The 22,416-nt window shown below is 38.3% G+C and overlaps 1 protein-coding gene across 1 annotated transcript in view; it reads right to left on the bottom strand.

Annotated features, from left to right (window-relative positions):
- The window catches only part of FIG4 (FIG4 phosphoinositide 5-phosphatase), a 1,077,570-nt gene that overhangs the window by 493,853 nt on the left and 561,301 nt on the right, over positions 1 to 22,416 (bottom strand). Inside the window, exon 16 of the mRNA XM_053710848.1 lies at positions 16,698 to 16,864. Coding sequence (XP_053566823.1) covers positions 16,698 to 16,864 — 167 coding nt within the window. The remainder of the gene's footprint in view (positions 1 to 16,697; positions 16,865 to 22,416) is intronic.

The following is a 22,416-nucleotide window of genomic DNA, read 5'->3' as shown; positions in this document are numbered from 1 at the left end:
TGGGGAGACAAATATGCATAATCCCCATTCCACTGTTTGAGCATGCACCGTTGCAGTGGTCTTAAATGAATTAGAGCAAAGGGAACCACGTCCATTGCCGCAACCATTAGTCCTATTACCTCCATGCACTGAGCTATGGAGGGTTGAGGAATGGAATGAAGAACTCGACAAGTGTTCAAAAGTTTTAACTTCCTGACCTCTGTCAGAAAGATCTTCATTTCTACCGAGTCTATTATTGTTCCCAGGAAGGGAACCCTTGTGAACGGGGACAGAGAACTCTTTTCTATGTTCACCTTCCACCCGTGAGACCTTAGAAAGGCTAGAACAATGTCCGTATGAGCCTTTGCTTTGTGAAAGGACGACGCTTGTATTAAAATGTCGTCTAGGTAGGGTGCTACTGCAATGCCCCTTGGCCTTAGCACCGCTAGAAGGGACCCTAGCACCTTTGTGAAAATTCTGGGAGCAGTGGCCAATCCGAAGGGAAGAGCCACGAACTGGTAATGCTTGTCCAGAAAGGCGAACCTCAAGAATTGATGGTGATCTTTGTGGATAGGAATATGCAGGTACGCATCCTTTAAGTCCACGGTAGTCATATATAAAATTGTCCGAATGGTTTCCATTTTGAATGATGGAACTCTGAGGAATTTGTTTAGGATTTTTAAATCCAGAATTGGCCTGAAAGTTCCTTCCTTTTTGGGAACTACAAACAGGTTTGAGTAAAATCCCAGTCCTTGTTCTGCTGTTGGAACTGGGTGTATCACTCCCATTTTTAAAAGGTCTTCTACGCAGTGTAAGAATGCCTGTCTCTTTATCTGGTCTAAAGATAAGCGAGACATGTGGAACCTTCCCTTTGGAGGAAAGTCCTTGAATTCTAGAAGATACCCCTGAGAGACAATTTCTAGTGCCCAGGGGTCCGGAACATCTCTTGCCCAAGCCTGAGCAAAGAGAGAAAGTCTGCCCCCTACTAGATCCGGTCCCGGATCGGGGGCTACCCCTTCATGCTGTCTTGGTAGCAGCAGCAGGCTTCTTGGCCTGTTTACCCTTGTTCCAGCCTTGCAATGGTTTCCATGCTGGTTTTGGCTGGGATGCGTTACCCTCTTGCCTAGTGGCTGTAGAGGTAGAAGCCGGTCCGTTCCTGAAATTGCGAAAGGAACGAAAATTAGACTTATTTTTAGCTTTGAAAGGTCTATCCTGTGGAAGGGCATGGCCCTTTCCCCCAGTGATATCTGAAATAATTTCTTTCAACTCTGGCCCGAATAGGGTCTTACCCTTGAAAGGAATATTAAGCAATTTTGTTTTGGACGACACATCCGCCGACCAAGATTTTAACCAAAGCGCTCTGCGCGTCACGATTGCGAAACCAGAATTTTTCACCGCTAATTTAGCTAACTGCAAAGCGGCATCTGCAATGAAAGAATTAGCCAACTTCAGGGCGTGAATTCTGTCCATGACTTCATCATAAGAAGTCTCCTTCTGGAGCGAGTTTTCTAGTTCCTCAAACCAAAAAGCCGCTGCAGTGGTTACAGGAATAATGCAAGAAATTGGTTGAAGAAGAAAACCCTGTTGAACAAAAAATTTCTTAAGTAAACCTTCTAATTTTTTATCCATAGGGTCTTTGAAAGCGCAACTGTCTTCTATTGGTATAGCCGTGCGCTTAGCTAGCGTTGAAACTGCCCCTTCTACCTTAGGGACCGTCTGCCCCGCGTCCCTTCTGGGGTCAACAATTGGGAACATTTTCTTAAATATTGGAGGGGGAACAAAAGGTACGCCTGGCTTCTCCCACTCCTTAGTCACGATATCCGCCACCCTCTTAGGTATCGGAAACGCATCAGTGTGTACTGGGACCTCTAAGAATTTGTCCATTTTACACAATTTTTTGGGGACCACCAAAGGGTCACAATCATCAAGTGTAGCTAGGACCTCCTTAAGTAGGGTGCGGAGGTGTTCTAGCTTAAATTTAAATGCTATGGTATCAGGCTCTGCCTGTTGAGAAACTTTTCCTGTGTCAGAAATTTCTCCCTCAGACAGGCCCTCCCTCACCGCCAAGTCAGATTGATGTGAGGGCACTACAGATAAATTATCCTCTGCGTCTGGTTGCTCATTTTCTGTATTTAAAACTGAGCAATTACGCTTCCTTGGAAAAGCTGGCAGTTTGGATAAAAATGCTGTGAGAGAATTATCCATTACTGCTTTACTGCTGCTAACTGTTGCATAGTAATAGCAATTGGCGCGCTAGATGTACCGGGCATCGCTTGCGCGGGCATAGCTGGTGTTGACACAGAAGGACGGGATAGCGGGCTATCCTCACTACCTTCAACTAAAGAATCATCTTGGGCTACATCTTTAAGCGTGATTGTACGGTCCTTAAGCTGTTCGGACGCTATGGCACACTTCACACATAAATTTAATGGGGGAACCACCTTGGCCTTTAAACATACAGAACATAGGCTATCTGTAGGGTCAGACATGTTTGACAGACTTAAACAGAACTTCAATGCAATAAAAAATATTTTTGACAAAAACGTTACTGTGTCTTTAAATAATAAAAGTGCACCCTTTATTACTGAAACATCAAAAAAACATCAAATAAACATCCAATTTTAATGAAATTTTCACCACAGTGCCTTAATGCTTTGAAAAGATTGCACACAAATTTTCAGACCAATTAACCCCTTAATGCCCAAACCGGAGCTAAGAACAACAGTTAACCGGTTAAAAACACTACAGTACAATGCCACAGCTTCTACTGTGGCTTTTACCTTCCTTAGGGATTATTTAAGTAGGAAATAAGCCTCTCTGAAGTCCTTTCTGATGTCTCTGGACTCCCCACGTGAAGCTGCATGAACTGCCTAGTCAAAACAACTGCACAATTGAGGCGCGAAAATGAGGCCTCCTCCCTCGTCATTCCAGAGTGGAGGGGCCTTTCTGACTAGATTAGGTGTCCAAATAAGTGCCAGACACAAATTAAACCCCATAAGTGTTTTAAAGTTTGAAAAAACACCTTATTTATACTGAAAACATGCTAAAAAGCAATCGATTAAGCCCACAATAGTGTCAACCAGCATAGAGCCCTTAATATAAGCCATCATTTTATACAGAGTCTAAGAAAAATGGCTTACCTATCCCTGAGGGAATTTCTGACAGTCTTCTAGCATTACATGGTGTTGTTAGAAAAATGACTGATCATACCTGAAGCAGTTAAGCCTGCAAACTGTTCCCCCCCAACTGATGTTCTCTGGTATTCAACAGTCCTGCGTAGGAACAGCAATGGATTTTAGTTACTGGTGCTAAAATCATATTCCTCTCAGCAGAAATCTTCATCACTTTCTGCTTCAGAGTAAATAGTACAAGCCGGCACTATTTTAAAATAACAAACTCTTGATAGAAGAATAAAAAACTACAACTAACACCACATACTCTTTACCACCCCCGTGGAGATGCTACAAGTTAGAGCGCCAAAGAGAATGACTGGGGGGGTGGAGCCTGAGGGGAGCTATATGGACAGCTCTGCTGTGTGCTCTCTTTGCCACTTCCTGTAGGGATTGAGAATATCCCACAAGTAAGGATGAAGCCGTGGACCGGATACACCAATGTAGGAGAAATGCTTATAAGAAAAACAAAAGCAAATAGCATAGCCCTCTGCAACAAATGAAAGCAGAGAGCAAAAGAGGGAGAGACTTAATATAACAAAATGACACAATCCGCGTCATAGCAGGTGCAATTTCAAGGCAAATATGCAAAAAATGATGTGACTCATGGCACAACAAACGCAACCTGCACGCCATAAATGACACAATAAATAGAAGTATTTTGCGCCTGCGCAAGCCTAATTTGCCTGCAAAAATTTTAAAAAACAGGCCAAAGAAACAACTAGCTGAAGCCTCAGGTAAGTAAAAAATATACAAAATTTTTCCCAAACATAATTTTCCATGCTGAAACTGTTAGACTGCAAAAGGAAATAAACATAGACCTGACTCATGGCACATAAATGCAATATATATTTAAAACTTTATATTATAAACTTTATATTATAAACTATATATATATATATATATATATATATATATATATATATATATATATATATATATATATATACTTACCTGAAGACACCCATCCACATATAGCAGACAGCCAAACCAGTACTGAAACATATCAGCAGAGGTAATGATAGAGGAGTATAATGTCGATCTGTAAAGGGAGGTGGCAGATGAATCCCCACGATCGAATTTACAGAGAGCCTTAGATTAGATTTCCCATAGGCGAAAACATGGCATCATTAGGCAAATATTCCCTTCAAATCCCTCAGACAAACACTGTACTTTGAGAAGAACTGGGCTTCAAAATGCTTAGAAGCGCCTTTCACAGACGAAATCAAGCACAGCTGGCTTCACCATCCTCCAACGAAAGCAAAGTTTGTAAAACTGAAGTGTGAGTGAGGTGGAAGGTGTATTTATAGGCAGGTAGCAATGTATATCCCATACGTCACTAGCTCATAGACTCTTGTCACTTACATGAAAGAAATTTCCTTTACACTTCAATGTTTTCTTAACACATGAGGAACAAAATTGCATTGGAGCAGCAATTTGTGCTTCTAAACACAAAAGGCACTGATTCATGAGAGGAGACTCCTGCTCTATGTCAGACATGATCTCAGAAATACAATTAATAAAAAGAACAGACTATGTTATACTCTTCCTTTAAAAAGCTAAATTATACCCCCCCAAAAGAAATATAAAAGAACTTCACCTCCTCCATGCACCAAGGCAAAGAGAATGACTGGGGGCTCTTTGCCTCCTCCTGCTGGCCAGGAGTGATATTCCCAACAGTAATTGAGGACATTTTGGACTCACCATATCTTAGGAAAGAAATTGGGTATTATGTCCCTTTAAGCAGATATTAAGTTTTATTTTAACATGATTCGGTCAGATAAAACGTGGACAGAAAATCAGCAAAATGTTATAAGACTATAAAACTGTAACATTTATTACACACATAAGATTTATTCTTACCAATTACTAAATTTAGTCAAACTCAGAAAAGTAAAAACATATCAGTACTGGTGGGGTAGATGTATTGTGATCAGTGGAGTAAGTAAAATACTTTTCATAACTATAAAGCAATGGGAATCCCCATCCTTACGTATAACCCTCCCCTTCATGTTTGAGTCAGTTCATGCAGAGACAAGCAGTAACTTGTAATGTATTTATATTTGAATTAAAATGTTAGAATGAATGTTATTGTAGAAATTCAATTTACATAATCCAATGTTGATAAGAACAAATATTCTGTAATTGAATGCTATTTACAGTTTTCGAATGTCACTTTCGATTTCAAATGTTAATAATTTTGAATGTAACATTCGATTTAACAAATTCTATTCCAAAGTTCAATAGCTCATGTGGTAGGGAATTTAGTAAATTGATACATAATAGATACAAATATATCAGTCCAAATGTTTCTATTTGAAATATTGCATAATTTGAATATTACATTTAAACAAAGCATTAGAAATACTATTACAGATATATAAATTTAAATTTTTGCGAAATCAAATATTGCATAGATCAAATCGAATAATTACAAAAATGAAAATTGAATATTACATTTTTAAAAAGCATTAGAAATACTATTACATTAAACAAATGTTAGAATGTTGTACAAACATTCAAATTTGGTTAGAACGAACGTGTTAAAATTTGTTTCATTTTTCGAATGTAGCGAGAATGACCTTAAGAAACAGGAACTGAACAAAAATGTGTGCCAAGCAGGGGGTACTTTGATATGGTTCTTCTTTAAAAGTGTACAAACTGATTTATCAGTATGTATGTCAGGTTTTCTAGCACTGTCTTGAACCTATCAGTGTTTGTTGGTAAGTACCAAAGATTAACCAATATGAAGACTCGTCAAGAAGTAGATACTGAATGCAAAAAGACAGTCCCAGGAAACTTCTACAACAAACCAAATTTGTTTTTTTATTTATCCAATGAGACTGAAAAGAATAATAGCAATAACAAGCATGTTCAAAGAGCTTCTTTGTTTCTAGAATGTTGACACAATATTAAAGGGATATGAAACCCACATTTTTTTTCTTTCATGATTCAGATAGAGAATGCAATTTTAAGCAACTTTCTAATTTACTCCTATTATAAACTTTTCTTCGTTCTCTTGGTAACTTTATTTGAAAAGCAAGAATGTAAGCTTAGGAGCCGACCCATTTTTGGTTCAGCACCTGGGTAGTGCTTGCTGATTGGTGACTACATTTAGCCACCAATCAACAAGCGCTACCCAGATGCTGAACCAAAAATGGTCCGACTCCTAAACTTATATTCATACTTTTCAACTAAAGATACCAAGAGAATGAAGAAAAATTGATAATAGGAGTAAATTACAAAGTTGCTTAACAGATTCTAGATATTTTAAACAAACTAGGTTGCATTCTTTAGTTCCAGTATATTGTGAATGGTTTGTGATCTTGCCTGATATAGCATGGCTGCAACTTACAATGAACTATCCATAATTAAAAAAGCACACTGACATTTTAATCTTACATTTTATACATTTCTTCTCACTCAATCAATGAACTAACACACAAATTATCCTGATGAAAAGAACATTGGGGAATAAAACCATAAAAAAAAAAAATAATAATGTCCAAACTATGAGCAAGAATCGATCAAGCATCACCTGCACTTAGTTTTGCAGAACACCAATGCTTTATACTAATTGTGATATCCCTGGATAATTAGATTAGTCACACACAGTGCATTTACTTAATGCATGAAACACTTTGAAAGATCAAGGAATAGCTGATTCAAATGCAGTGTTTCTCTCCATGTTTCACAAAGCTGAAATTGTTTTTTTTATTTGAAGTTCTCAAGTAAACGATTTCTCTAAATGTCAATCATGTAATGAAGTGTACTTGCCCAAAATAACATTATACTGTGGCAAGCAGAGAAGTTCTGAGGAACTAAATTACATATAAACTACATTTATAGGAAAAACATATTTATCACTGAAAACCTGCCAATATATATGTAGTGTAGTGCAGTATATTCAATGTCAAAGGCATTTTGGTAGCCTACACAAAACAACAGATCAACAAAGAATATCTCAGTGATTTCTATATGCCTGAATTATATATTTAAAGAAAAAGCAAGAACTTGCAAAAAGTGCACTAAACTAGGACAATTACATGAATTATCGGTTACTTAAGTATAAACAGAACAGTAAAATGAAATCTGCATTTTCAGGAATATACAATTATCCATTTGATTTGTACCGACTCTCATTGTGATTTTGCATTCATAAACCTACTCTAGGTATGGAAATTTTTCATTATTAGATGATGCTAACATTACATGCAAAGGCGAAAACCGCACAACATACATACACAAAAAGAGTCTGTCCTGAAGTGACTGAACAAGCTACTGGCTTGTAATGGGAGAGAATAAAAGAGACTGCTGGTACTAAACATAAAAGCTTTATATTAGTCATTCAAAGGACATTTAGAAAGAGCAAATGTACCCTTTTGCATAGTTAAAAAAATTCCTAGGACACTTTGCATTAGAGCCACGCCCAGGGTTTCCATAGATCCGCCCACTCCAAGTTACCCCCCCCCAAACAAGCACATAAAATACTAGTAGTATAATGTAGCCATACTGATTGCTTAAAGGGATAGGAAAGCCACAATTAAACGTTCATGATTCAGATAGAATATGTGATTTTAAAAATTACTTCTATTATTAAATTTACTTTGTTCCCTTGGGCACCTTTGTTGAAAAGAATATTTACATATCCTCAGCAGCTCCTAGTAGTGTATTCCTGCTCTGCAACTGACTTGAATTGTTTGTTTCATCCCTTTGTAGAGGCAAAACAATTATTTAAAGGGACAGGAAAACACGACATTTTCTTTCATGATTCTGATAGAACATACAATTTAAAACAATTTTCCAATTTATTCTATTATCAAATTTGCTTCATACTATTCCACTGATGAAGGAACAACATTGCACTACTGGCAGCGAGCTGAACACATCTAGTTAGTCAATCACAAGAGACAAATGTGTGCAGGCACCAATCAGCAGCTAGCTCTCACTAGTGTAAGATATGTGCATATTTTTTTTTTCAACAAGGGATACCAAGAGAACGAAGCACATTTGAACATAGAAGTGAATTAAAAGATGTTTTAAAATATCTTTTATTGGCCAGTCTAAGATATGGCTTTTTCTTTGCAACTCTGCCAAGAATGCCAGCATCCCGAAGTCGCCTCTTCATTGTTGACATTGAGGCTGGTGTTTTGCGGGTACTATGTAATGAAGTTGCCAGCTAAATACATGTGAGGTGTCTACTTCTTTAATCATCACACCAGTTTTCAGCTGTGCAAACATAATTGCAAAAGGGTTTCTAATGATCAATTCGCCTTTTTAAATGATAAACTTGGATTAGCAAACACAACATGCCATTGGAACACAAGACAGATTGTTGCTGATAATGGGCCTCTGTACGCCTATGTGATATTCCGTTAAAAGCTACAATAGTCATTAAAACATTAACAATTTCTACACTATATTTCTGTTCTGTTTCTGATCAATTTAATATTATTTTAATGGACAAATAAAACATAATTTATGTAAGAATTTACCTGATAAATTCATTTCTTTCATATTGGCAAGAGTCCATGAGCTAGTGACGTATGGGATATACAATCCTACCAGGAGGGGCAAAGTTTCCCAAACCTCAAATGCCTATAAATACACCCCTCACCACACCCACAATTCAGTTTAACGAATAGCCAAGTACTGGGGTGACAAATAAAGTAGTAAAAAGCATCAACAAAGGAATTTGGAAATAATTGTGCTTTAAACAAAAAAATCATAACCACCATAAAAAGGGTGGGCCTCATGGACTCTTGCCAATATGAAAGAAATTAATTTATCAGGTAAATTCTTACATAAATTATATTTTCTTTCGTGTAATTGGCAAGAGTCCATGAGCTAGTGACGTATGGGATATCAATACCCAAGATGTGGAACTCCACGCAAGAGTCACTAGAGAGGGAGGGATAAAAACAAACAACAGCCATTTTCAGCTGAAAAAATAATCCACAACCCAAAATATAAGTTTATTCTTTAAATGTCAAGAAAAACTTAAAACATCAGCAGAAGAATCAAACTGAAACAGCTGCCTGAAGAACTTTTCTACCAAAAACTGCTTCTGAAGAAGCAAATACAACAAAACGGTAGAATTTAGTAAATTAATGTAAAGAAGACCAAGTTGCCGCTTTGCAAATTTGATCAAAGGAAGCTTCATTCTTAAAAGCCCACGAAGTGGAGAATGATCTAGTAGAATGAGCTGTAAATCTCTGAGGCGGGGCCTGACCCAACTCCAATAAGCTTGAAGAATCAAAAGCTTTAACCAAGAAACCAAGGAAATAGCAGAAGTTTTCTTTAGTAGCTTCAATATAATATTTCAAAGCTCTCACCACATCCAAAGAATGTAAGGATCTTTCCAAAGAATTCTTAGGATTAGGACACAAGGAAGGGACAACAATTTCACTACTAATGTTGTTAGAATTTACAACTTTAGGAAAAAAATTAAATGAAGTCCAGAAAACCGCCTTATCCTGATGAAAAATCAGAAAAGGAGATTCACAAGAAAGAGCAGATAGCTCAGACATTCTTCTAGCAGAAGAGATGGCCAAAAGGAACAATACTTTCCAAGAAAGTATTTAAATGTCCAAAGAATGCATAGGCTCAATATGGAGGAGCCTGTAAAGCCCTCCAAACCAAATTAAGACTCCAAGGAGGAGAGATTGATTAAATGACAGGCTTAAATACAAACTAAAGCCTGTACAAAACAGTGAATATCAGGAAGTTTAGCAATCTTTCTGTGAATAAAACAGAAAGAGCAGAGATGTGTCCCTTCAAGGAACTTGCAGACAAAACCTTATCCAAAAGATCCTGAAAAAACTGAAAAATTCTAGCAACTCTAAAAGAATGCCAAGAGAATTTATGAGAAGAATACCATGAAATGTAAGTCTTCCAAACTCGATAATAAATCTTTCAAGAGACAGAGTTACGAGCTTGTAACATAGTATTAATCACTGAGTCAGAGAAACCTCTATGACTTAGCACTAAGGGATCAATTTCCATACCTTCAAATTTAATGATTTGAAAATCTGATGGAAAATGGACCTTGAGACAGTAGGTCTGGCCTTAGCAGAAGTGGCCATGGTTGGCAGCTGAACATCCGAACAAGACCCGCATACCAAAACCTACGAGGCCATGCTGGAGCCACCAGCAACACAAACGATTGTTCCATGATGATTCTGGAGATCACTCTTGGAAGAAAAACTAGAGGCGGGAAAATATAAGCAGGTTGATTATACCAAGGAAGTGTCAGCGCACCCACTGCTTCCGCCTGAAAATCCCTGAACCTGGACAGGCATCTGGGAAGTCTCTTGTTTAGATAAGAGGCCATCAGATATATCTGTAGAAGAACCCATATCTGAACAATCTGAGAAAATACATCTGGATGGAAGAACCACTCCCCAGAATGTAAAGTCTGACGGTTGAGATAATCCGCCTCCCAATGTCTATACCTGGGATATGCACCGCAGAAATTAGACAGGAGCTGGATTCCGCCCAAGCAAGTATCCGAGATACTTCTTCATAGCTTGTGGACTGTGAGTCCCACCCTGCTTATTAACAAATGCCACTGTATGTGATATTGTCTGTTTGAAAATAAATGAACAGTTCTCTCTTCAACAGAAGTCAAAACTGAAGAGCTCTGAGAATTGCACGGAGTTCTAAGATATTGATTGGTAATCTCGCCTCTTGAGATTTCCCAACCCCTTGTGCTGTCAGAGATCCCCAAACAGCTCCCCAACGTGAAAGACTTGCATCTGTAGAGATCATAGTCCAGGTTAGCCGAACAAAAAAGCCCCTTGAACTAAACGCTGGTGATTTACCACCACATCAGAGAGTGTCAAACATTGGGATTTAATGATATTAATTGTGATATCTTTGTATAATCCCTGCACCATGGATTCAGCAAACAAAGCTGGAGAGGTCTCATGTGAGAACGAGCAAAGGGAATCGCGTCCAATGCTGCAGTCATGAAACCTAAATTTTCCATGCACATAACCACTGAAGGGAATGACTGAGACTGAAGGTGCCGACAGGCTGCAACCACTTTCAAACGTCTCTTGTCTGTTAGAGACAGAGTCATGGACACTGAATATATCTTGAAACCTAAAGAGGTGACCCTTGTCTGAGGAATCAAGAAACTTTTTGGAAAACTGATCCTCCAACCATGTTTCCGAAGAAACAACACTAGTTGATTAGTGTGAGATTCTGCAGAATGGAAAGACTGAGCTAGTACCAAGATATCGTCCAAATAAGGAAACACCGCAATAGCCTGCTCTCTGGTTTCCATAAAGCAGGGCACCAAGAACCTTTAAAAAAGATTATTTGAGCGGTTGCTAGACCAAATGGAAAAGCAACAAATTGGTAACGCTTGTCTAGAAAAGAGAATCTCAGGAACTGATAATGATCTGAATGAATCGGAATATGAAGGTATACATCCTGCAATCCATTGTGGACCTAAAATGTCCTTGCTGAATAAAAAGCAGAACAGTCCTTAAAGTCAACATTTGAAAATTGGTACTCTTACATAACGATTCAAAATTGTCAGATCCAGAATTGGTCTGAATAATATTTCCTTCTTTGGGACAATGAATAGATTTGAATAAAACCCCAGACCTTGTCCCTGAAAAGGAACTGGCATGACTACCCCTGAAACTCCAGGTCTGAAACACACTTCACGAAAGCCTGAGCTTTAACTGGATTTGCTGGGATGTGTGAGAGAAAAAAATCTTCTCACAGGAGGATTTACTCAGAAAAATATTCGAAACCCTTGAGAGATAATACTTTGAAACCATTGATTTTGGACCAAATTTATCCAAAACATTGCTTGAAAAAAAACCTTAATCTTCCCCCCTACCAGCTGAGCTGGAATGAGATTCGCACCTTCATGCGGACTTAGGGGCTGGCTTTTGGTTTCTTAAATGAGTTGGATTTATTCCATTTAATGAAGGTTTCCAATTGGAAACAGATTCAATAGGGAAGGATTAGGTTTTTGCTCCTTATTTGACAAAAAAGAACGAAAACGATTTAGAAGCTTTATATTTACCCTTAGGACTCTTATTACCTTGGAAAGAAAGAGATAGCAATCTAGACTTAAAAAGTCATATCAGCATTCCAAGATTTAAGCCTCAAACTCTTGTAGCTAAAAATAGCTAAAGACATAAATCTAACATCAATCTTGATGATATAAAAAAATGGCATCAGAACTGATTAGTATGTTGCAGTAAGCGAACAATACTAGATAACTCAAAATCCAATTCTTGTTGTTCTAAATCTCCAACAAAAAAGTTGATGCAGCTGCAACATCAGCCAAAGAAAATTGCAGGCCTGAGACAACCTGAATATAAATAAGCTTTCCTTAGATAAGATACAAGTTTCCTATCTAAAGGAACTTAAGTACTATCTTCCATAGGAATAGAGGTACGTTCAGCAAGAGTAAAAATAGCCCATCAACTTTGAGGATCTTTTCCCAAAACTCTATAGAAATTGCTGGTAAAAGGATACAATTTTTTAAATCTTGAAGAAGGAATAAAAGAAGTACCCAGCTAATTCCATTCCTTATAAATCATAACAGAAATAGCAACAGGAAAAAAACCTCTGGAGTAACCACAGGAGGTTTAAAAGCAGAATTTACTAGTTCTAATATCAAGAAGACTAGTTTTCACGATATCCAAAATAATTAACACTTCTTTAACAAATAACGAAAATAATTCATTTTAAATAAATAAGTAGATTTGTTAGTGTCAATATCTGAGGAAAGATCTTCTGAATCAGTAGGATCCTCATCAGAAGAGGATAATTCATTATGTTGTCGGTCATTTGAAATTTCATCAACCATATGAGAAGTTTTAAAAGACCTTTATATTAATTAGAAGGCAGAATAGCAGACAAAGCCTTCTAAATAGAATGAGTAACAAATTCTTTAAATTTCATAGGTATAACATGTACATTAAAAGTTGAAGGAACAACAACAGGAAATTTACTATTTACAGATGGACACAATATCTGCATGTAAAAGTTTATCATGATAACCAATACAATGACATTCGGAAATAAAATGCACTTAGCTTTAGTAGAACCGACATCAGGCAGCAAAGTTCCAACAGATACTTCTGAGGCAGAATCAGTTTGCGACATCTTGCAAAATGTAAAATAAAAAACAACATATAAAGCAAAATTTGTCAATTTCCTTATATGACAGTTTCAGGAAAGGGGAAAAAAAATGCAAACAGCATAGCCCTCTGACATAGAAAAAAGGCAAGAGGCAAATAGCAATGGGGTAAGGCTTCAGCGTCAACTATGACGCCGGAAATGACGAACTTGCGTCAGCGGACGTACTTTTAGCGCCAAAAAATTATCGCGACAATAATGATGCAATAAAGTCTAGCATTTGGCGCACCTGCAGGCCTAGTACTGCCCGCAATTTGAAGTGGTCAATTGAAAAAGAGACTAAACCCCAGGTAAGAAAAATATTTCTTTATATGTTTATTTTCCCTATATATGAAACTGACAGTCTGCACAAGGAAATACATGAACCTGACTCATGGCAAATATAAGTACAATACATATATTTAGAACTTTATATAAATGCATAAAGTGCCAGACCATAGCTGGGGTGTCTTAAAGGGACATGAAACCCAAATTTTTTCTTTCGTGATTTAGAAAGAGCATGTCATTTTAAACAACTTTCTAATTTACTTCTATTATCTAATTTGCTTCATTCTCTTGATATCACTTGCTGAAAAGCATATCTAGATATGCTCAGAAGCTGCTGATTGGTTGTTGCACATAGAGGCCTTGTGTGATTGGCTCATACATGTGCATTGCTATTTCTTCAACAAAGGATATCTAAATACTTGAGCAAATTAGATAATAGAAGTCAATTGGAAAGTTGTTTAAAATTGCATGCCCTATCTGAATCATGAAAGTTTAATTTTGACTAGACTGTTCCTTTAAGTAATAAAAAACATACTTACCAAAAAAGACACCCATCCACATATAGCAGATAGCCAAACCAGTACTGAAACGGGAATCAGCAGAGGTAATGGTATATAAGAGTATATCGTCAATCTGAAAAAGAAGGTAGGAGATGAATCTCTACGACCGATAACAGAGAACCTATGAAATAGATCCCCGTTAGGATGACCATTGTATTAAATAGGTGATACTCCCTTCACATCCCTCTGACATTCACTGTACTCTGAGAGGAATCAGGCTTCAAAATGCTGAGAAGTGCATGTCAATGTAGAAATCTTAGCACAAACTTACTTCACCACCTCCATAGGAGGCAAAGTTTGTTAAACTGATTTGTGGGTGTGGTGAGGGGTGTATTTATAGGCATTTGAGGTTTGGGAAACTTTGCCCCTCCTGGTAGGATTGTATATCCCATACGTCACTAGCTCATGGACTCTTGCCAATTACATGAAAGAAATGTGCTTCTCTTTTGAAAACAAGGATATTTCTAAGTGACCCCAAACTTTTGAACACTAGTGTATATATTTTTAAGTGTATGACATTTTATTTAGTGTATATATTTTTAAGTACATTAGATGGAGGGACAACCACCACTACCTTCTTCTCCACTGTGCCGCACTGGCTTCAAACTTGCAGAGAGTCAACAGACCATAGGGGAGATGGGAAGGGGCATGGTTCTAAAACCTAACTTGGCAGAGCTCAGCTGAGCTGTCAGTCTCAGTGCCAAGGTTGCCTATCTATGTATGCTCTTCAGCAAAGGATACCTAGAGATTTAAGAAGTAAATTTAAACATCTCTTAGTTTAACTGCTACTTAAAGGGACAGTCTAGTCAAAATTAAATTAAAATGATTCAGATAGGGCTTGCAATTTTAGCCAAATTTGCTTTATTCTCTTGGTATTCTTTGTTGAAAGCTAAACCTATGTAGGCTCATGTGCTAATTTTTAAGCCCTTGAATGCATGTTGTCAGTTATTTTCATAGCTAGACAGTGCTAGTTCACGTGTGCCATATAATGTGCTCACTCCTGTTGAGTTATTTATAAGTTAGCATCAATTGGCTAAAATGCAAGTCTGTCAAAAGAACAGAAATAAAGGGATAATCAGGGGGATTGACAGCCCCCTCTTGCACACAAGTGGCTGCACGCAAGCATGGGGCGGCATTACACAAGCAGCGGATTGTGCAATGTTAAATGCGGGCAGCGTTAGTCACCAGGCTGGGCGGACGAGGTTAATGATGGCAAACCTTATCCACCTGTCTAATAATAAATGGAGCCCAAAGTTGTGCTCTCAATCCAGATGAGGATACAGATGATACAGATTAAATGAAAAGCAGACATACATGCATATGATCCAGTAACTTGCTATATCCTTACATGGAGCAGAATGGGGCGTTTTCAAGAGTAAATACTTACTAAAAAAGTCAATTTATCTAACAAGAAAATAAGAGAATTTTCATTTTACACTAGAATGTCCCTTTAATATCTAGCACTATAAAAAAAATGTCTGTGTCTTGTTATAATAACTTAAATTTCATACACAGCCACACATAGGGCTCCATGTACTAAGCAGTCAGCGAGCTACCCGCAACAAATCTCGCGTCAAAACTCGCAAACTGATATGTACAAAGTCGTCAACTATGTTCAAACTCGCATCTTTAAAATTGCGAGCGTACTTATCCGCCAAACCTCGCTACGTCTCCATTTTTCACTGTAATTAGACACATTTGACCACCAACTCGCCAAAAACGAATGTACTAAAAAATCTATTTGTCCGCTCGCTACAATTTCCGCTCCCACCTCGTTATTTTTGCCTCGCCACCTTTTAGGTGGCGGGCAAGGTACAAAACAATAGGAAAGTCAATCTAGACGCCAGTCTAGACATATATAAAAGGCAGTAATATCAGCATTGTACAGCATAACTGGCGTCTAATTTGTCTCTCATTTCCATGAACATAAATTGCGCCAAATTTGTCGACTGTAATTAAAGAGTAATCTATATTTTAAATTTGTATTGTATAGTTGTCAATCTTTATAATTATTTTTATATTAATATTTATATATTATCAGATCCAGATGAAGCCATATCCAAATTGTAAATAAATATTACAAAAATATTTGTTATCACTCTGTTATCTGTTATCGCTCTGTTAACACTCTTCAAAAAATTTTGAACAATAATAAAGTTGTTTAGATAAGTTGAACTTTTATAGGAGCAAAATTCTATTCCCGCGACTACTATGATGTTCGTGACACCTTGCATGTCACGTGTTAATAATTGGCCAGACAATTCAACTGAAAGTTAAGTACATCAGCTTAGTCGCGGCGAGCGAGGCGTCAAATTTATCAATAATCCGCCACTGCTCGCGGCGGGCTAGACTTGTCTATTTATCGGGGGATTATTAGTACATAGTGACAGCGGACACCATTTCGCCCGCGGCGAGTAACGGCGAGTTTATCCGCGTCTAAAATGACGGATGAATTGACGGCTTAGTACATGGAGCCCATAGTAAAAACTTGTATCTATTTCTAAAATAATTGCTGTAAAAATAAATGTGAATATCTACCCAGAGCATTTACCTGAAAAGGCATTACTGTAGTATCGAGAGAGGGTCTGCATGATGTCTTTAGAGTGCTGTGTCCATGGTGCAATCTTCCTGTAAGTTTTAACTCTATGGACAAGTTGGGAGCCGCCATATTGAAGAGATAGCGTATCACCATGGTCCTCATATAATTCTTCAAAAAGTCTGATGAGAAATTAAAAAAAAAAGATCAAAAGGAAGCAATGAATGAAAGCAAAGAAAAGAAAGAATAAAATTATAGGAATGAAAGAATTAAATTAAAGAAAGAATTAAAAGAAAATGCAAAGAAAGGAAAGGAAAAAAAGAAAGAAAGAAAAAAGGAAGGAAGGAAGGAAAAGGAGGAAAAAAGAAGAAAGCGAGAAGATGAGAAAAGGAGAAAGAGAAATAGGGAGTGAATAGAATGAAAAGAAAAGGAACGAAAGGAGAGAAAGGAAAGAAAAAAGGAAAAGGAAAAAGAGAGAAAAACTTAGAAAAGAATTGAATTGTATAAAGGAAATCAAATACATTCTATTGGTCTTATTATCATTATATGTTTGCAGGACAATGTTTAATAAATCTTAATTTTGGAACAAATTATTATTTAAATTTGCTGTTTGTATTTCCAGCAAACTACACTAAAATAACAAACTGGAACATGCTGTGGATCATGTAAATGCAGTATACTTTACTCTTTCTTTTTAGGAAAATATTTCCAGTATATATGCTAATAAATTGGTCAACAACATAGGACAAAGTCAAAATATGATGTAATCAAGCTCGTTATAATTTGGATAATGTGTACATGATGAACATTTTGCTGAATTAGTCCACCCCTGCATGTCTTTAGTTTGCTCGTCTTTAGCATTCACGTGTACAGCTTCACTTCCAGATAACCACTTTCCATCAAAATCAATCAAAACTGCTAATGAAGTCTGCCTACACCAACACTACATCTTTAGACCCCTGGCTGTCTACTAAATGGAAGCTGATAGTGAAAAAAAGGAAAATCTACAGGGGGCTCAGCAAGTCATTACAGAAACTCCTTAGTGATATTATTTTCTACACAAGCTTTGCTTTTTATTATGGTTTATTTTTTGGAATACTGCCATTTCCTGTGTACCTAGACATTCTTAGGCAAAGCGTTAGGGTACCAGTAAGAGATCTAAACATTAATTATCCTCACATGATTTAAGAATAAATACACAACCTAACAGTAATATAAAAATGATAAATCACCAATTAAACAATGCTGTAAAACACTATCATTAACATTCTATAAAACATTATCTACCTTTCTTATAATGCATTTAAATATTTGATATAGTAATGAAACTGTGTAAGTGAAAGATGGCACATAACTATCGGCTAGATTACGAGTTTTTGTCGGTAATGATGTGCGGTACTAACAAGCCTTTTTTTCTCACCGCTCAACTTAAGACAACGCTGGTATTACGAGTTTTCTGCAAGCCGGAGTTAGCCTCAGAAAAGTGAGCGTTGAGCAAAATTTAGCTCCACATCTCACCTCAATACCAGCGCTGCTTACAGTAGCGGTAAACTGGCTTAACGTGCTCGTGCACGATTTCCCCATAGGAATCAATGGGGCGGAATCAGCTGGAAAAAACCTAACACCTGCAAAAAAGCAGCGTTCAGCTCCTAACACAGCCCCATTGTTTCCTATGGGGAAATACATTTTATGTCTGCACCTTACACCCTAACATGAACCCCGAGTCTAAACACCTCTAATCTTACACTTATTAACCCCTAATCTGCCGCCCCCGACATCGTCGCCACCTGCATTATATTATTAACCCCTAATCTGCCGCTCCGGACACCGCCGCCACCTACATTATACCTATGAACCCCTAATCTGTCGCCCCCAACATCGCCGACACCTACATTATAGTTATTAACCCCTAATCTTCCGCCCCCAACGTCGTTGCAACTATATTAAATTTATTAACCCCTAATCTGCCGCCGCCAACGTCACCGCCACTATAATAAAGTTATTAATCCCTAAACCTAAGTCTAACCCTAACCCTAACACCCCCCTAACTTAAATATAATTTAAATACATCTAAATAAATTTACTAGTATTAACTAAATTATTCATATTTAAAACTAAATACTTACCTGTTAAATAAACCCTAAGATAGCTACAATATAACTAATAGTTACATTGTATCTATCATAGGGTTTATTTTTATTTTTCAGGCAACTTTGTATTTATTTTAACTAGGTAGAATAGTTTTTAAATAGTTATTAACTGTTTAATAACTACCTAGTTAAAATAAATACAAATATACCTGTAAAATAAACCCTAACCTAAGTTACAATTACACCTAACACTACACTATAATTAAATTAATTACCTAAACTAATTACAATTAATTACAATTAAATTAAATAAACTAAATTACGAAAAAAGGAAATTTATGCTTACCTGATAAATTGATTTCTTCTACGATACGACGAGTCCACGGATTCATCCTTACTTGTGGGATATTATCCTCCTGCTAACAGGAAGTGGCAAAGAGCACCACAGCAGAGCTGTATATATAGCTCCTCCCTTCTCTCCACCCCCAGTCATTCGACTGAAGGTATAGGAAGAGAAAAGAAAAGCTAAAAGGTGCAGAGGTGACTGAAGTTTGGAAAACAAAAATATAATCTGTCTAAAATGACAGGGAGGGCCGTGGACTCGTCGTATCGTAGAAGAAATCAATTTATCAGGTAAGCATAAATTTCCTTTTCTTCTACTAGATACGACGAGTCCACAGATTCATCCTTACTTGTGGGATACAATACCAAAGCAACAGGACACGGATAAACGGGAGGGACAAGACAGATACCTAAAAGGAAGGCACCACTGCTTGACGAACTTTTCTCCGAAAAATAGCCTCAGAAGAAGCAAAAGTATCAAATTTATAAAATTTGGAAAAGGTATGAAGGGAGGACCAAGTCACAGCCTTACAAATCTGTTCAACAGAAGCATCATTTTTAAAAGCCCATGTGGAAGCCACCGCTCTAGTAGAATGAGCCGTAATTTTTTCAGGAGGCTGCTGTCCAGCAGCTCGTATGCCAAACGGATGATGCTTTTCAGCCAAAAAGAAAGAGAGATAGCCGTAGCTTTTTGACCCCTACGCTTTCCAGAATAAACAACAAATAGGTAAGATGTTTGACGGTCGCTTGTAAGTAAAACTTCAAGGCCCGAACCACGTCCAAATGATGTAACAGACGTTCCTTCTTAGACGAAGGATTAGGACACAAGGAAGGAACAACAATTTCCTGATTAATATTCTTATTTGAAACAACCAGGAATCCAGGTTTAGTACGCAAACCCACCTTATCAGAATTGAATATAAGATAAGGCGAATCACATTGTAACGCAGAAAGCTCAGACACCCTTCAAGCAGAAGAGATAGCAACTAAGAACAAAACTTTCCAGGATAAAAGCTTCATTCATGGAATGCATAGGTTCAAACGGAACCCCTTGAAGAACATTGAGAACTAAATTCAAACTCCATAGTGAAGCAACAGGTTTAAACACAGGCTTGATTCTGACTAAAGCCTGACAAAAAGACTGAACGTCTGGGACATCCGCCAGACGCTTGTGAAGTAAAATTGACAAAGCAGAAATTTGTCCCTTTAAGGAACTAGCTGATAATCCCTTCTCCAATCCTTCTTGGAGAACGGACAAAATCCTAGGAATCCTAACCCTAATCCATGAGTAGCCCTTGGATTCGCACCAATAAAGATATTTACGCCGTATCTTATGGTAAATTTTCCTAGTGACAGGCTTTCGAGCCTGAATCAAGGTATCAATGACCGACTCAGAGAATCCCCGCTTAGATAAAATCAAGCGTTCAATCTCCAGGCAGTCAGCTGCAGAGAATTTAGATTTGGATGTTGGAACGGACCTTGGATGAGGTCCTTTCTCAGTGGCAGTTTCCACGGTGGCAGAGATGATATGTCCACTAGATCTGCATACCAAGTCCTGCGTGGCCACGCAGGCGCTATCAGGATTACTGAAGCCCTCTCCTGTTTGATTCTTGCAATCAGACGAGGTAGGAGAGGAAATGGAGGAAACACATAAGCCAGGTTGAACGACCAAGGTACTGCTAGAGCATCTATCAGTACGGCCTGGGGATCCCTTGATCTGGACCCGTAACAAGGAAGTTTGGCATTCTGACGAGATGCCATCAGATCCAATTCCGGTGTGCCCCATTGATGGATCAATGCCGCAAACACCTCCGGATGGAGCTCCCACTCCCCCGGATGAAAAGTCTGACGACTTAGAAAATCCGCTTCCCAGTTCTCTACAGCTGGGATATAGATTGCTGACAGATGGCAAGAGTGAGTCTCTGCCCATCGAATTATCTTGGAAACCTCTATCATCGCTAGAGAACTCTTTGTTCCGCCTTGATGATTGATATATGCTACAGTCGTGATATTGTCTGACTGGAATCTTATGAACTTGGCCAAGGCCAACCGATGCCATGCCTGAAGCGCATTGAATATTGCTCTCAATTCCAGAATATTGATTGGTAGAAGAGACTCCTCCTGAGTCCAAACACCCTGAGCCTTCAGGGAATTCCAGACTGCACCCCAGCCCAAGAGGCTGGCGTCCGTCGTCACTATAACCCATGCTGGTCTGCGGAAACACAGACCCTGGGACAGATGATCCTGTGACAACCGCCAAAGAAGAGAGTCTCTGGTCTCTTGATCCAGATTTATCTGAGGAGATAAATTGGCATAATCCCCATTCCACTGTCTGAGTATGCACAGCTGCAGTGGCCTGAGATGAAAGCGTGCAAACGGAACGATGTCCATTGCCGCTACCATTAATCCAATGATCTCCATACACTGAGCCACTGATGGCCGGAGAAGGGACTGAAGCGTTCGGCAAGTATTTAGAATCTTTAACTTTCTGACCTCCGTCAGAAATATTTTCATGTCTACCGAGTATATCAGAGTTCCTAGGAATGGAACTCTTGTCAGTGGAACTAGTGAACTCTTTTCTATATTCACCTTACAACCGTGAGTTCTTAGAAACGCCAACACGATGTCCGTGTGCGATTTTGCTAGATGGTAAGTTGACGCCTGAATCAAAATATCGTCCAGATAGGGCGCCACTGCTATGCCCCACGGCCTCAGAACCGCCAGAAGGGACCCTAGCACCTTTGTGAAGATTCTGGGAGCTGTGGCCAACCCGAAAGGGAAGGCCACAAACTGGAAGTGTTTGTCCAGGAAGGGGAACCTGAGAAACTGGTGATGATCTTTGTGGATAGGAATGTGAAGATACGCATCCTTCAAGTCCACGGTGGTCATATATTGACCCTCCTGGATTATTGGTAAAATTGTTCGTATGGTCTCCATCTTGAACGATGGGACTCTGAGAAATTTGTTTAGACATTTGAGGTCTAAAATCGGTCTGAAGGGTCCCTCTTTTTGGGAACCACAAACAGATTTGAGTAAAACCCCTGCCCCTGTTCTAGTTTTGGAAATGGACAGATTACACCCATGGTATAGAGGTTTTATACACAGCGTAAGAACGCCTCTCTTTTTGAATGGTCTACAGACAAACGTGAAAGATGAAATCTCCCTCTTGAGAGAAAATCATTGAATTCAAGTCGATATCCCTGGGTCAGAATTTCTAATGCCCAGGGATCCTGAACGTCCCTTGCCCAAGCCCATTCATGCTGTCTTGGTAGGAGCAGCGGGCTTCTTAGCCTGTTTACCTT

The sequence above is a fragment of the Bombina bombina genome, chromosome 4, assembly GCF_027579735.1.
Source record: "Bombina bombina isolate aBomBom1 chromosome 4, aBomBom1.pri, whole genome shotgun sequence".
NCBI lineage: Eukaryota > Metazoa > Chordata > Amphibia > Anura > Bombinatoridae > Bombina > Bombina bombina.
This window is presented reverse-complemented; position numbering and strand designations above follow the sequence as displayed.